The 15282-nt window shown below is 43.3% G+C and overlaps 1 protein-coding gene and 1 long non-coding RNA gene across 3 annotated transcripts in view; both read left to right on the top strand.

Annotated features, from left to right (window-relative positions):
• CTNNAL1 (catenin alpha like 1) overlaps positions 1–15282 on the top strand; it is a 65173-nt gene that overhangs the window by 32184 nt on the left and 17707 nt on the right. For both annotated transcript variants that reach the window (XM_083449357.1, XM_083449356.1), the window contains exons 8-11: positions 2876–2962; positions 4325–4483; positions 6447–6539; positions 8914–9064. In XM_083449357.1, coding sequence (XP_083305483.1) covers positions 2876–2962; positions 4325–4483; positions 6447–6539; positions 8914–9064 — 490 coding nt within the window. The remainder of the gene's footprint in view (positions 1–2875; positions 2963–4324; positions 4484–6446; positions 6540–8913; positions 9065–15282) is intronic.
• On the top strand, positions 235–2112 carry LOC310681699. The gene is made up of 3 exons (XR_014513525.1): positions 235–938; positions 1174–1522; positions 1892–2112. It is a non-coding gene; the product is annotated as an uncharacterized lncRNA (long non-coding RNA).

The following is a 15282-nucleotide window of genomic DNA, read 5'->3' on the forward strand; positions in this document are numbered from 1 at the left end:
CAGTTTGAAAGCACTCCCGGGTGCAAGTAGATAAATAGGGACCGCTTACTAGCGGGAAGGTAAACAGTGTTTCCGTGTGAGGTTCTGGCTCGCCAGATGCAGCTTGTCACGCTGGCCACGTGACCCGGAAGTGTCTCCGGACAGCGCTGGTCCCCGGCCTCTTGAGTGAGATGGGCGCACAACCCTAGAGTCTGTCAAGACTGGCCCGTACGGGCTGGGGTACCTTTACCTTTACAATATTGCAAACATCATAAGTTAATTATAATCCTTGCCGTTGGTTTTTTAAAACTTCGTTTTGTTTAGTTGTGTTTTGCAGTCGTTTACAAACCAGATATAAACACACACTAATAATTGGAGGTGCACAGATACGCACACACACAACACACACACCTCTCACTGTTGGCTAATATAGAAAAATACACTTGTATTGGACATATTTATTTGTCCTCTGGAGTCTGATTAACCTTTCCATTAACATTGGCTTGGTAGCCCCAGCATATGGTTTGGGAGCACCAGATGTTGCAGCATAGCAGTGCTAAATAGGTATGATTCTGGCCCCTTGGATGGAGGCTGGATTAAGATGGTTGGGAGCTTTGGTGCAGTTCCCAAAATAGGGCCACTTTCCCCTAAAAGTAAACATAGAATAATGTACCGCAAAATAAGACTCGTGGTATCTTGAAGACAAACCAATTTTTATCTTCAGGTTTATGGTACAAACTTTCATGAACTAAAAATAAATACTGTGAGTATGTACAGTTTTGCATTTAAATTCACATAACTCATTGTTTTGCTCACTTGGGTCAATATCCAACTCTCGGCCTAACCTGCTTCACCTGTTGTGAAGACACAACAAAAGGTGTAAAATGGCGGCACAATGGGTGCTTGTATCATAGACAACAGATTTTGGTTCCTTTAACCAGAGTGATGCATATTTGTTTGTAGAGCCAGTGTGGTGTAGTGGTTAAGAGCGGTAGTCTCGTAAACTGGGGAACCGGGTTCGAGTCTCCGCTCCTCCTTGGGCCAGTCACACTTCTCTGAAGTCTCTCAGCCCCACTCACCTCACAGAGTGTTTGTTGTGGGGGAGGAAGGGAAAGGAGAATGTTAGCCGCTTTGAGACTCCTGAAGGGGAGTGAAAGGCGGGATATCAAATCCAAACTCTTCTTCTTCTTCTAGTATAAAGGACCATTATTTTTCTGACCACCCACTGCCACCCCCAGTCTTAATCTGGCCTGCTGGTTGTTTGTTTTAGATCTGTAAATCCAACTTGTAAAATCATGGTTGCATTGAGCTTACCCCTAGGTTAGTTTGCACAGGGGGTTGATTCCTCATTGGACTGGGAGCGGGGACTGTGGAACGTAGAGCGATCTTTCATTTTATAAATGTTTTTGTTTACTTTTTACTATTTTACCAATGGACTGTGGGCCACACCTCCAGTAAGTACACACGGTCTGTTTCTTCCCCAATCTGTCATTTTACAGAAACCCTGCAGGGTAGGTTTGGATAAGAGAGCAAGCAGCCCAAGGTCAGGGATGCAGGTGGCGCTGTGGGTTAAACCACAGAGCCTAGGACTTGCCAATCAGAAGGTCGGCGGTTCAAATCCCCGCAATGGGGTGAGCTCCCGTTGCTCGGTCCCAGCTCCTGCCAACCTAGCATTTTGAAAGCACGTCAAAGTGCAAGTAGATAAATAGGTACCGCTCTGGCGGGCAGGTAAACGGCGTTTCCGTGCGCTGCTCTGGTTTGCCAAAAGCAGCTTAGTCATGCTGGCCACATGACCCGGAAGCTGTACGCCAGCTCCCTCGGCCAATAAAGCAAGATGAGCGTCGCAACCCCAGAGTCGGTCACGACTGGACCTAATGGTCAGGGGTCCCTTTACCTTTACCTTTAGCCCAAGGTCACTGGTGCACATAATGGCATGGGTTTCCAGGACGCTTACCTTTTATGCTGCACTAACGTATACAACAAACAGAAGGGACACGAGTGGCGCTGTGGTCTAAACCACTGAGCCTCTTGGCCTTGCCGATCAGAAGGTCGGCGGTTCGAATCCCTGCGACAGGGTGAGCTCCCGTTGCTCGGTCCCAGTTCCTGCCAACCTAGCAGTTCGAAAGCACGTCAAAGTGCAAGTAGATAAATTGGTACTGCTGCAACAGGAAGGTAAACGGTGTTTCCGTGTGCTCTGGTTTCCGTCACAGTGTCCCATTGTGCCAGAAGCGGTTTAGCCATGCTGGCTACATGACCCGGAAAGCTGTCTGCGGACAAACTCTGGCTCCCTCTGCCTGAAAGCGAGATGAGCGCCGCAATCCCATAGTCGCCTTTGACTGGACTTAACCACCCAGGGTTTTACCTTGTTTTTAACACAACAAACAAGTCACATGGTCAGGACTGGCTAACAAATTCTTGTCTAACAGAAGCAAAGTGGATTGCTCTGTATCTTTAATTCTGTGATAGAGAAACATGCCGGAAAAAGCAGAACGTATATAGTCCAACCCTAGTATCATGGAATTGTAGAGTTAGAAGAGACCCTGAGGGTTTAGGGAAGTTTTTAATATTTAATTCTGTATTGTTTTTAACACTCAATTCGAAGCCGCCCAGAGTGGCTGGGGAAACTCAGCCAGATGGGCGGGGTATAAATACTAAATTATTATTATTATTATTATTATTATTATTATTATTATTATTATTATGGAATCCCTGTCCCTGCTTACTCCAAAGAAAAGTCTCACTTTGTTCAGGGAGCTTAACTTCCAAATCAGTATGCATAGGGCTGCACCTTTTACTTGCAAACCCATGTTTGAATTATGATTATGACGGTGAATTGTTTGAACGACTGAATTGCCTAAAAACCCATCCTGCGGGATTGGGAATTGTTTCTCTCCAGCAAAGTCAGAGGAAAAAGGATGTCACGGAAGACCTGGAAGTAGCGATATTAAAAATGTGTCAATGCATGACCGAGCTTCAGAGAGAAGTAAGTGCAATTCAGTACAATCTGCAGTAAATTTCGGGAGCTTCTTGGGCTTTGATATGTGTAACTTTCTGAAAAACAAATCCTTGGCTCAGCAAATATATAATCATGTGATGGTAGTTCCAACTAATTGAATCTACCACTTGAGCCTTTTTTTTATATTGCAAGATATAGGTAGGCAGCCATGTTGGTCTGCGTATTCGAAACAAAACTAAAAAATTCCTTCCAGTAGCACCTTAGAGACCAGCTAAGTTTGTTATTGGTATGAGCTTTTGTGTGCATGCCTGAAGAAGTAGTACATGAAGAAGTGTGCATGCACACGAAAGCTCATACCAATAACAAACTTAGTTGGTCTCTAAGGTGCTACTGGAAGGAATTTTTTAATTTTATATTGCGAGGTTATCTTGGAGTAATTACCTGCATAGAAGCCTGCTAGCATGACCTGATTACAAGAACACACATTGCAAAGTAATACAGTCATACCTTGGGTTACAGCCACTTCAGGTTTCGTTTTTTCGGGCTGCGGACCGCTGAAACCCAGAAGTACCGGAACTGGTTACTTCCGGGTTTCCGCAGTCGCACATGCGCAGAAGCGCCGAATCGTAACCTGCACAGACACGGGTTGCGAATGTGCATCCCACATGGATCACGTTCACAACCCGAGCGTCCACTGTATTTTAGAATTCGGCCTAGCATGGCTCGGGTTCATTCTTGTTATGTAGCTTATTGCCCAGTCAATGCTCTGGTAGCACCTTGAGCTGTGGCATTATTGAACCTAAGTGCTGGTCAGGGTGTTTCTGGGAGCCCCAGGTAAGCTGCTCTGAGCCCACTTTAAGAAGGACAGCTAGACATATGCATGGAAAAATAAGACACACCAGTTTACAGTTAAACACAGCTACCAGTAATGGAGGGAAGGTTGGGTTGGAGATGCTTAACTGACCTGGGAGGTGAGTTGTTGCTGCTTACTGGAAGGGATGATGTGGTGGGGAAGGCAGCTCAGCACAAGTCCTCTGGTGGAGCCAATCCAGTGTTCCTGTTGTTGTGTGGGCACAACAATGTCCTCAATGCACTGCTGCCTCACCCCTCAGCTTCTGGGTAGCCAATAACTCCGGGAGGTCAGGCAAACATCTCTGCCCCACCATGCTCTGTGGGACTGATCGTAATTCTTCAATTCTTTTTTGTGATGGGGAATTGGAAAAAGAATGATGCATAATGATGGAAGCTTTGTACATCTCGCCCAGTCTTAATTTGCTCTGAATTGTCCACCACAGGCAACCTGATGTTGTAACCTACTGGTTTGTGTTTTTGTTTGTTTGTTTGTTTCTTCTCCTCCTCCCCCCCCCCAAATATATATATATATCAAAGCTTCACAGTGCAGCAACATCTGTCGCAGCAGACGTGATAAAATACCATTCTGACCACCTTGTTTTGAAAGCTCTGAAGATCTGCGGGACAGAAGGAAACATAGAGGCAGTTGCAGAGCACAGCTGTAAGCTCTCTGAACAGAAAGAACAGTTGATTGAAGTAAGTTGGCGCCGTGTTCATGAACAGGTTTAAAAATGCTTTAATATTTAAAGCGGTCTTGAGTTTTTGTTGGTTTGAGGCACACCTGTGAAATTTGTGCAGGTTCCGACTCTACACACATGTCCCCACACCCCAGGGTTGGGGCATCAGTAGACTGTTAGGCCTTGCAGTTCCTCAGTTCTCAAGTTTGCCTGTTCTGTGCTTTGCCTGGACTCAGGGATGGGGGAGCACATTAATATTAGGTCCAGTCGTGACTGACTCTGGGGTTACGGTGCTCATCTCGCTTTATTGGCCGAGGGAGCCAGCGTACAGCTTCCAGATCATGTGGCCAGCATGACTAAACCGCTTCTGGCGAACCAGAGCGGCACACTGAAACGCCGTTTACCTTCCCGCCAGAGCGGTACCTATTTATCTACTTGCACTTTGACGTGCTTTCAAACTGCTAGGTTGGCAGGATCAGGGACCAAGCAACGGGAGCTCACCCCGTCACGGGGATTTGAACCGCCGACCTTCTGATCGGCAAGCCCTAGGCTCTGTGGTTTAACCCACAGCACCACCCTCATCCCTAACATACATACAGAGGAGCGTTGTATTAGGCCAGTGATTCTCCCCAACTTTTTTCTTTTGGCCACAGCATTAGGCCAGTGGCTCACCTAGTCCACTATTCTGGTCTCACCATGCCCAAACAGATGCCTTTGGAATGCCTAACAAGCAGGCCTTGAGCGCAACAACACCCTCCCCACGTGTGATTCTGAGCAACTGTCACTCAAAAGCATACACATTCCGACAACGGGATGTGGGTGGCGCTGTGGTCTAAACCTTCTTGGGCTTCTTGGGCTTGCCGATCAGAAGGTCAGCGGTTCGAATCCCCGCGACAGGGTGAGCTCCCATTGCTCAGTCCCAGCTCCTGCCCACCTAGCAGTTTGAAAGCACGACGAAGTGCAAGTAGATAAATAGGTACCTCTCCGGCGGGAAGGTAAACAGCGTTTCTGTGCGCTCCGGGTTCCATCACGGTGTTCCATTGCACCAGAAGCAGTTTAGTCCTGCTGGCCACATGACCAGGAAGCTGTCTGTGGACAAACGCCGGCTCCCTCGGCCTGAAAGCAAGATGAGCGTCGGTCGCAACCCCATAATCTCCTTTGACTGGACTTAACCGTCCAGGGGTCCTTTGCACATTCTGACAGTGGAGGTAGAACGCAGTATGCTGGTAGCTGTTGCTGCCTCTTGTAATGCATATCAGAGTTGCAAATCATGTTCTTAGGGTATGTTTCTGGTCCAGACGTGGCTTCTTAGGAGGTACCACCTCTGTACCACCCTTAGAGTTGAAAGGGGAAAACTCTTATGTGGCAACAGACCTTGTAGGTGGGTCACCTTAGCTGGGGAGCGTTTTTTATATGCTGCCCCTCTGCCTTGTTCTACAAAGTGCTGCTGTAGTGAACTAGTTTCTGACCTTAGTGTATTATGGCTCTAGAATCAACACTGTGCAAAATGACTGTGGGACCACTCCAACCAAGCTTCCAGTGCTATTGATTTCGGTGGGAGCATCATAGAATTGTAAAGTTGGAAGGGGCCATCTAGAACAACCTGCTGCAATGCAGGAATGCTAAGCATGTTCAGGGGCTAAGCTGGAATCGCATGTCTAAGGAGCAGGAGGAGGACAGAGAGAATTGGAGGAGACAGATAAGATTAGCCCTTTGCCTGGCTACCCAGCTGCACATTTGCACCAGCTGAGGCAAAGAGAACGTCTAGGGGACGAGAGTTCAGGAGACAAGTGGTGGAGGGGCAGGGAAGTCAATCACTGCTCCTTTCCCTTTAACTTTTTAGCCGTTCAGCAGAGATCCAGGTTACCATCAGCTGTTTCTGAGTTCTAAAAGCTTTCATTTGGCACCAATATAATTTCTACGTTGTCTTTCCATAACAATCCCATAATTGGTAAGGTGGCTTTTCCTGCTTCGTTTCCTAGATATGTCATTTATTGAGGCATGTCTCCGGAACAGAGCCACTGGAAATTACTTGTCTACATGCAGAAGACACTTTTCACGTGACGGGGCCTCAGGTAGGTGTGATTTTTACTTTGCGGTGTTGAAAGAGATGCTTTCAAGGCAGACGTGTGCTTGCGGTATCTCATTTTAGACACACCCAGCTTTAGAAACAGCACAGCTAGGAGGCATTGAACTCCTGTGCCATAAGCTTTTGGGTGATGACCACTAGCAACAGCTTAGCCTCTATTGCTGCTACAGGTTTTTTTCCCCTGTATCAAATTGACGAGTTCTGATGTTACCTTTTAATCAGTCCACCTGCTCATCAGTCATTACACATTCAAGCTGATTTCCTTCATCTAACATATCAAATTTAATGGATTTATATTAATGTGCATCAGTATTACTCCCAGTCTACATGGACTTTACAAACAGAGACCAATTTAATATCTCTTCTTCTATTTCACTGTCACTTAGTTCCTTTCGTATAGTATGCCATATTTTTAAGCGGCATCCTTTGTGAAGGAACCTAGCAGTGATTCCGTACCAGCTCTTGGCACTCTGAACTAGTGATGTTAAATTCTCAAGAATAATCCTTTGAAGAATATTCTCGATTAATGAGAATATTAAAGAATTTTCATTTAAAATAGGAGAATATTCATTTTAATGCATTGAAAATAATATAATTTCAATGCGCTTTAAACCTTTCTAAGGTGATGGCACCAGTAATTGTCATGTTAAGGTTTGGTATAAGGAAACTCAGTAGTTAAATCATATTTCATTCTTCCATTAGAACATGTTATAGGACAAGTCAAAAAATACAATTGGCATGTTAAGGTTTGATACAAGTAAATTCAGTAATAGGCTATCTTGTGCTTCTAATTGCTCTAATACTTAATAACTGTTTTGGTGACTAAAACATAGCTTGATGAACAAAACTATATGCATACATATAAAAAAGAAGCCATTAACATTAAATATATTATCATTATATGATAATATATTTTAGCATGTCAGTCTCTGGTAAATGGCACCTTGTACCATTGAATTGCACTGCAAAAACCAGTTACTGGCGCCAAATAAAAATATAGAAATGTCAACAGTTTAAATCAAGGCCACCTCACATGCTGTTACACATAATTGTATAGGCCTACATATTTTAAGTGTATAAAGCATTAAAGCTACTTTCTGTAAAAAATAAAAAATAAAAAATCACACTGTATGGCCAAGGCTATAGAATTGCTAAGAATAAGATCACACCAAAATAGAAAAAAGGCTATTACATGTAGCTGAAATACATACGAATTCAAATGTTCATCAAATTAAATGAATAGCATTTTTAAAACTAAAAAAATAAAAATGTTTTCTGTAGCTCACATTTCAGAAGTGCCAATGGTGAATGACACAATGCCCAGTAATGTAACTGTATTAAAAAAAAAATCATTATTCATTACTTAAACTGCCAGAATCACAGCTTGACTTACTGTTCACTAGATTTTTTAAACGTGGGTTGTTAAACTGGTTCTTACATTAGAATTTACAGTTTGTGGAGAATATTTTCACCTCACATCACTACTCTGAACCTCTGAACACACGACATCCTTTGCAAAGTATTACACTTTCAGCAGTGACCCAATCCCATTTTTATTAATCTAATGTGATTTTGCTGGGGTCAAGTACCGGTGGTGTAACCCTTTGGAATGATTTTCTTCAGTGTCATAGTAATTTTGCGGTTAACACCCACAGGGAATTCTCTTCACAGAGAGGAGAAAGAACACATACCCAATCTGTACTGGACCATAGTGGAAGGCCAGAATTTAGACTTGCTCTGAACAAATGAGGCTGCTTTACACCAATCAGACCATTGGCTCATGCATCCTGATACTGCTTTCTAGCCAAAGCGTTGGCAAGTTGTCTTTGCTGCAAATCCTCTGTGCTAAATTCTATGTGAATTCCATATTAGATAGATTTCATGAACATCTGAGTAGCAAAATTGTTTCGGGACAAAAGGGAATGTTAGTTTTAGGATCATTTTTAGTAACTAGTGTTCCACAGGTGCAGTGGAACAACATCTGGGCTCTCATCTGCAGTACTGCACATCTGTGATGTGATAAAGCTCTTCTTACAGACGTTCTACCAATTTCGGTGAACCTTTTTTGCCTTTAATATGAATGCATTATGTAAATTAATAATAATCTGTGAAATTGTCGTGATTAATTATATTAAGTGGTTTTTCCTCAGTTCACTCAATTTAAGAAAGCTGTTTGTTCAGAACAGTTTTGCACAATGTGCTCCCGATGAATGCCCTTAGTGTTTGCAAAGCTTTGCCAGGCAAATGCTACAGCGGCCCTTTTTAAATACAAATGAGAGGCTGTTTATTCTTTGCCTCCGGGGGTGGATGCTGATTAGCAATTTCTGGTTACATGGCAAGATCTGCTTTGTTTCCTTCAGATAATTTCTGCTGCAGAAACCCTGACATTGCATCCTTCCAGCAAGATTGCAAAAGAAAATCTGGATGTGTTCTGCGAAGCCTGGGAGTCACAGCTGACTGACATGTCCTTGCTCTTAAGAGAAATCAGTGATGTGTTTGAAGGAAGACGAGGTGAGAGAGCAGTTCTTAGATGCAGACAACCTACTGTCCTTAAATACAAGCTACCAACTTACAGCACACGCGTATTCTGAGTACCCTGGCTGTTGTGCAAGATGGGTTTGAGCATCTAAGTTGAATCCTTTATAAGGTCAACAAAGGACAACTTGGAGTCACTTAACATTTTACGCAGCTCCATAGGTACCCTCATATTTGCTACGTTGCAAATTGTGAAGCCTGCAGAGCAAATACACAGCTCCAGAGGCAGCAGATAAATTGACATGGAGGCCCGGTTGGCAGAGCTTCTTGGCGTATGTCCACTGAGTGTTTAGAAACATGTAATTTACTATTGCATTTATTAGCCCAGCAAACTTTGGAGAACCCATGATGCTGTGCTAGTGTGAAGTAGTTAAATAATAACTCTAGATAGTCACTCTGAATCAGTCTGGTTTCACCTTTTCAGGGAAAGATTGGCTGTGCTAGCACGTAGCGCTAAACCATGGTTTAGTCTTATGAGGACGAGTTGCAGGGAGCCATGATGATGATGATGGTATATAAATACGTATGTTCATCTGAAGATCACAGGGTGGTTCACAACATAAATATACAAAATGAGAACACAAAATATAGAAAAACAGACCAATAACCCCTCTCCAAAGGCCTGGGTATAGAGAAACATTTTTGCCCGGCACTGAAAGATATGTAATGGTTAGTGTGAGCAAGCCAGCTCCGAACCCATAGCTTATAAAGCTGACTTGCTTTCACTAAACATAGTTAACAAAATTTACGGTTTGGACAGAAGTGGAAACTTTTGGCCTCCTTGCAGCTGCGCCAACAGGGAGTGGGTGGTACGGAAATCTTAGGTTCACTGCAGCTCATGCTCATAATTCTAGCCGTGGTTTGTTGTTCACGTGCAAACCAGGCTAACGAGTATGATTTTGAGATTGAGCCTTTTGTAAATTTGGGGTTCCTTGAATCTGACAAGGAGCGTTCCATAAGTCTGGTGTGATCATGCTCACAGTTAATGCTTTAAAAGAAGTGAGTTTGAGCTTCGCACCTCAAGGAACCCTATCTCTTTGGATTGGACAACTGAGGAGCCCTTGCTTGTCAGCCTTGGAGCTCCTGCACATTGCATAGGATTCTGGGGGATGTTCCTGGTTGCATTTTCACTTCTTGGGCCTAGCAGTTGCTCCCTGTTAATTGGGGTTATATTGTATGATGTACCCTGCAGTTTCTCCCAAGGCTGCGTTTTGCAAGGAGGGCTTTTTAAAGTAGCTTGTCCAACACTGAGGAGCCCTGATAAACCTTTGAAAGAGCTCCTGGGTGGTATAGTTTGAAAACCACTATTTTAAAGGGATAAATATTATACAGTGAGAGTACTTTATAGGTTTTGCTCTTTATGGAGATGCAGCAATACACTTTCAAGCCTTAATTTCAGGAAATGCTTAGTAATACAAAACAATGGAAACATTTATATATATTTTTTGCAAGGGGGTTGTAAAGAGATGCCTTTCTTTCTGTCTGACCTAAACTGTCCAGTGTTCTTGCAAAAGAAACACCCTTTTATTTCTGTACTGTCTGCTCTCATTCTGTTCGCTCCACAATGTAGTGAATGTAGCTATTTGATTTTTAAACTGCTATCCTTTCTGCTTGGATGGGATCTCTCTGATGACTCTACGCAACTTTTGGCCTATTTTCTGTGGTGGGTAAGTCACCTGGTATTTGTATGGCATGTAGAAAAGAAACTGTGAAAGAGCAAATCTCTCTCTTAATGTCTTGCCCGAGGCGTTGTGCGGTGTTAATTTATCAAGAGACTTCTCATTTCTAAGCATCATTTTAATTTTCTTCAGATAAGTTTAATTCCAGCTTTTCAGTTTTAGGGAGGGTTTCACCACCACCCCATTGAATTGTGCCACACTTTATTTTATAGAAATGTAGCATTTGATGTATTGATTCAGTTGTGCGTTTTATGGAAAACTCAGGGCAAAGAAATTAGGTTTGATATTAGAGCAAAACCCGACATACAATGGTAGCTTTTACTGCAGAGTGCCAAAGGGGAAGTCTGTGTTTAGTCTTTTATCCTCCCCAGTTTCCTATTGCATTTCTGCTAAGAGGGCCAAGATCTACAAGTGTCCTAACCAGTGCTTTTTTTTTCCTGGGGGATGCATACCCCTAAATATTTTGTGAATCTTTGTACTTTTGTCCATCTACTGTATTTATTTTCCCTGATTTGAACTACAAAATGGTGGTTTTCTTGAGTCAAAATGAGAGCACCCCTAAACATTTTTTAGAAGAAGAAAAAAAAGCACTGGTCCTGACTATCTTGGACTTGTATATTAGAGAGCCAGTGTGGTGTAGTGGTTAAAAGCGGTAGACTCGTAATCTGGTGAACCGGGTTCGCGTCTCCGCTCCTCCACATGCAGCCGCTGGGTGACCTTGGGCCAGTCACACTTCTCTGAAGTCTCTCAGCCCCACTCACCTCACAGAGTGTTTGTTGTGGGGGAGGAAGGGAAAGGAGATTGTTAGCCACTTTGAGATTCCTTAGGGTAGTGATAAAGCGGGATATCAAATCCAAACTCTTCTTCTTGTATACCTGTGAAGGTATAGGAACTGTGAAGTGTGGCTGGAAGCAGAAGCCATATAGAAACAGAGTTCACAGCAATGGAGAAGATCCAATTGTAGCTTCTGCTTCAATACTACATCAGCCTTCACCCATAGTGACATATACAAGTAGGCTTCCCCCTAGGTTGCTGTAGGGCAGGATGCCTTAGCAGTTCTGTAGAAGAATTTCAGCAAGCACAGCTTTTCTGCAGCACTACAGCTGCAGGAAGGGACGCGGGTGGCACAGTGGGTTAAACCACAGAGCCTACGACTTGCCGATCAGAAGGTCGGTGGTTCGAATCCCCGCGACGGGGTGAGCTCCTGTTGTTCGGTCCCTGCTCCTGCCAACCTAGCAGTTTGAAAGCACGTCAAAGTGCAAGTAGATAAATAGGTACCACTCCGGCGGGAAGGTAAACGGCGTTTCTGTGCGCTGCTCTGATTCGCCAGAAGCGGCTTAGTCATGCTGGCCACATGACCCGGAAGCTGTATGCCGGCTCCCTCGGCCTGTAAAGCGAGATGAGCGCCGCAACCCCAGATTCGATCACGACTGGACCTATTGGTCAGGGGTCCCTTTACCTTTACCTTTACAGCTGCAGGACAAGCAGTTGCAGCCTGCCAAAATTATTTCCTTTGTGCAAAGAGCCATTTTTCGAAGCTCCCAGTTAAGTTCTCTACAGCAGAGCTCTCTTGCATCCTTAGCATAATGATTGACCCTGTCCAGGCAGGAGGACACTTTGATGGCCTGCTTGGAAGTTTGGTTTGAAAGAAGAACTGTGCATTACCCAATCCGGCTGGCTAGTGCTGCAAAACAGCCATTTGTCATTATGCATGCTTTGCTTGTTAACAATGGGAGCAGTTTCCGCCAATCCTTCTTAAATGGGTATCTATTCCTGTTTGTCCCATGGTGGGCCATTGGATCAAATAGATATTTGCAAAAGAAAAAGAAATGACTTGAGGTATATGAGTGAGTGCTCTTCGGATATGGCATAGTGAACAGGAGAATGTGTTCCTATTTCACCTGTTTTTTCTCATTTCTATTCCTGGAGTATATTTAAAAGAACCAGAAGCACATTCGAGACAAGCTTCTATTTTGTCCTTTTGCTGCCTTGGTTCCATCTGTTGGGATCTAACATTGTAGTTCTGAAACTGTTGGAAGTCACATCAAGAAGACTAATCATAGTCTGCAGAGGCATTGCTAGATACTTAACACCCCTGATTATCTCTGTCTTTTAGGTGGAAGGAACTATTTCTGACTCATAGAATCAGATTTCATCAAATCCAGAGTAGTGTTTTCCCATGTCGAACGCAATGGCTGCAACCCAGAGAGAGAATTGGTCATGTTGAGGTTCCACTGAAATCAGTGGGGAAAGTTAATATATTCATATTTAAGTTCCATTAATTTCAGTCTGAATCTTAACGGACTGAGGCTCAAAGTGTAAAGGACAAGATGTTGTGTCTCCTAACTCTGCAGTGAGCACACATAAGAAAAATGTGACCGGTCAAATCCTGCTTCCCATGACTATAGGGACTATTTCATACTTTATGTGTTTTCTGTGGGCAGAAACAGTAACAAGCACAATTTTTGCTTAAAATTTGAAGCAGGTCTAAGCATTTGTCCCAGCTAACTCAGATGCACATTGCCCTAGAACAGGCATGGCCAGACTTGGCCCTCCAGCTGTTTTGGGACTACAATTCCCATCATCCCTGACCACTGGTCCTGTTAGCTAGGGATGGTGGGAGTTGTAGTCCCAAAACAGCTGGAGGGCCAAGTTTGGCCCTGCCTGCCCTAGAAGAAGAGAATATCAGTTTTCTTTCTAAACCCAAAGCACACCTCTCCAGTTTAGGAGTGAGTAATGCCTAAATGCCCTTAAACTTTCCATATTGGCACAATGTTGTTGCACTTTAAATTATATTGTATGAAATTGCCAACGGAATGTTTGCTATAATTTCATAGCAAACTTAGAAAATATTACATACTATGCAGTTATATTTTTTTGTGCATTTATGAAATGGCCTAAATTTTGCCCTCAAGGAGAATGGGGGAGAGGGGTAGAAATCTAAACCAATTTGCAACCTTTTGACTTTTCCTACCGGAGCAAAGTGATTACTTGGCATTCAAGGAAAAATTCAATGCAAAACTGGAACCTGGGCGCGATTTATGCCCTTCCCCTTTGTATTTGCAGGGTAATACAGAGTCGTGTGTATGTGTCCCCATTTGGCAACATCCGCAAGTTGTCACATGCTTAAAAGAAAATCCACACAACCAATTTATTATGTAAATATTGAGGGAGGAAAATTAACCTGCAGCACTTCGATCTCACAAATTCTACAGGGACCTGGTTCAGCCAATCACAGATTATTGTGAATGAGCTGCATGAGACTTCGTCTTGCTCATTCCCACTGCCCACATAATTTCCGAGAGATGGAGAGAGAAAGCTTCTGTTCCCACTTTAGGACAAACCACAGTTCTTTGATGTGTATGGGTTGTCAAAGCCTGCATACAAACTGCTTTCTAAAACCACAACTGGTCTTGGTTTGTTTTAACTAACTGCGGTTAGACTATAGCACAGCCTCCTGAGTTTGAAAGCAACAGGGAACTTTGCTTTTCTCTAAAGTGAAAATGGAATATCTCTCTCCTCTTCTTGCTCCTAGGAAAGGAGGGAATGTATCTGAGGCTCACACAGGCTTGGCCACAGTCATCTTAAAAATGGTTTAGATCCGTGGTCCGCTAGATGATGTTGTAGTCCCACCAGCACGGCCAAAACCCAGTGATGGTTGGAGTTGTTGCTCAACAACATTGCTACCCAACCCTGATTTGTTGAATCGAATCGAGCCTGTTAGTTGGCCTTCCGTTTATATATCATGTGGCGGAATTAATAAGTACCACGGGGTAAGGACCTAAATTAGGCTTGCATAGCAAATTTGTCTTGACAGAATGTAACACCCTTCCTCCCCCTCCTTATGAATTGTTTGTTTCATGTATTTGTTTATCAGCCAAATTATGTTATGGCTAGGACCTACAATGTAGCTCTGATTCTTAGTTTAAACTTAGTTTGAATAACGTTATCTGGCCTTGTTCGAAGCTGCAGCAAGTCAGCACTAGGAAAAAGCTGGATTCAAACACAGCAGAGGACATAGCACTGCCAAAGTGAAATGCTTTTAAGTCCCATTGACTTCTTAAGGGTGGTTTTCAGCACATGTCTTAATTTTCCCATTCAGATTAATGGGATTGAATGTGTTTAACCAGGTCAATATGGCTTTTATCTTGAAAGCAGCAGCTGGCATTAGTTTCCAATTCAGCATATTAAATTGGGTTGTTGTGGCTTGGTGTATTTTGTTTTTTTAAAAAAGAACAAATTTCTGCTCAGTGACAGAGCAAAATATTTCACCCTGTGGATTTTATACAACATAAACTTCCTGGGTATTCTCTGAATTCTTTTATCACAAAATTGAGCCTGCGTTCGCCATTGCTAGAGAACAACAACAACAACCCAATAGTGGCATTCTAGATAACAGGAGGAAACATCCCTTAATTTCTTTGATAATAATTAAAGTTGCAATTAACACTTCAGTTTGTTCTTGTCAGGAAGATAGCTAAGCCTATATACTAAGTGGACTGAAAGTTTAGTGGG

Source organism: Podarcis tiliguerta (assembly GCF_965153285.1).
Source record: "Podarcis tiliguerta genome assembly, chromosome: 7".
Lineage (NCBI taxonomy): Eukaryota > Metazoa > Chordata > Lepidosauria > Squamata > Lacertidae > Podarcis > Podarcis tiliguerta.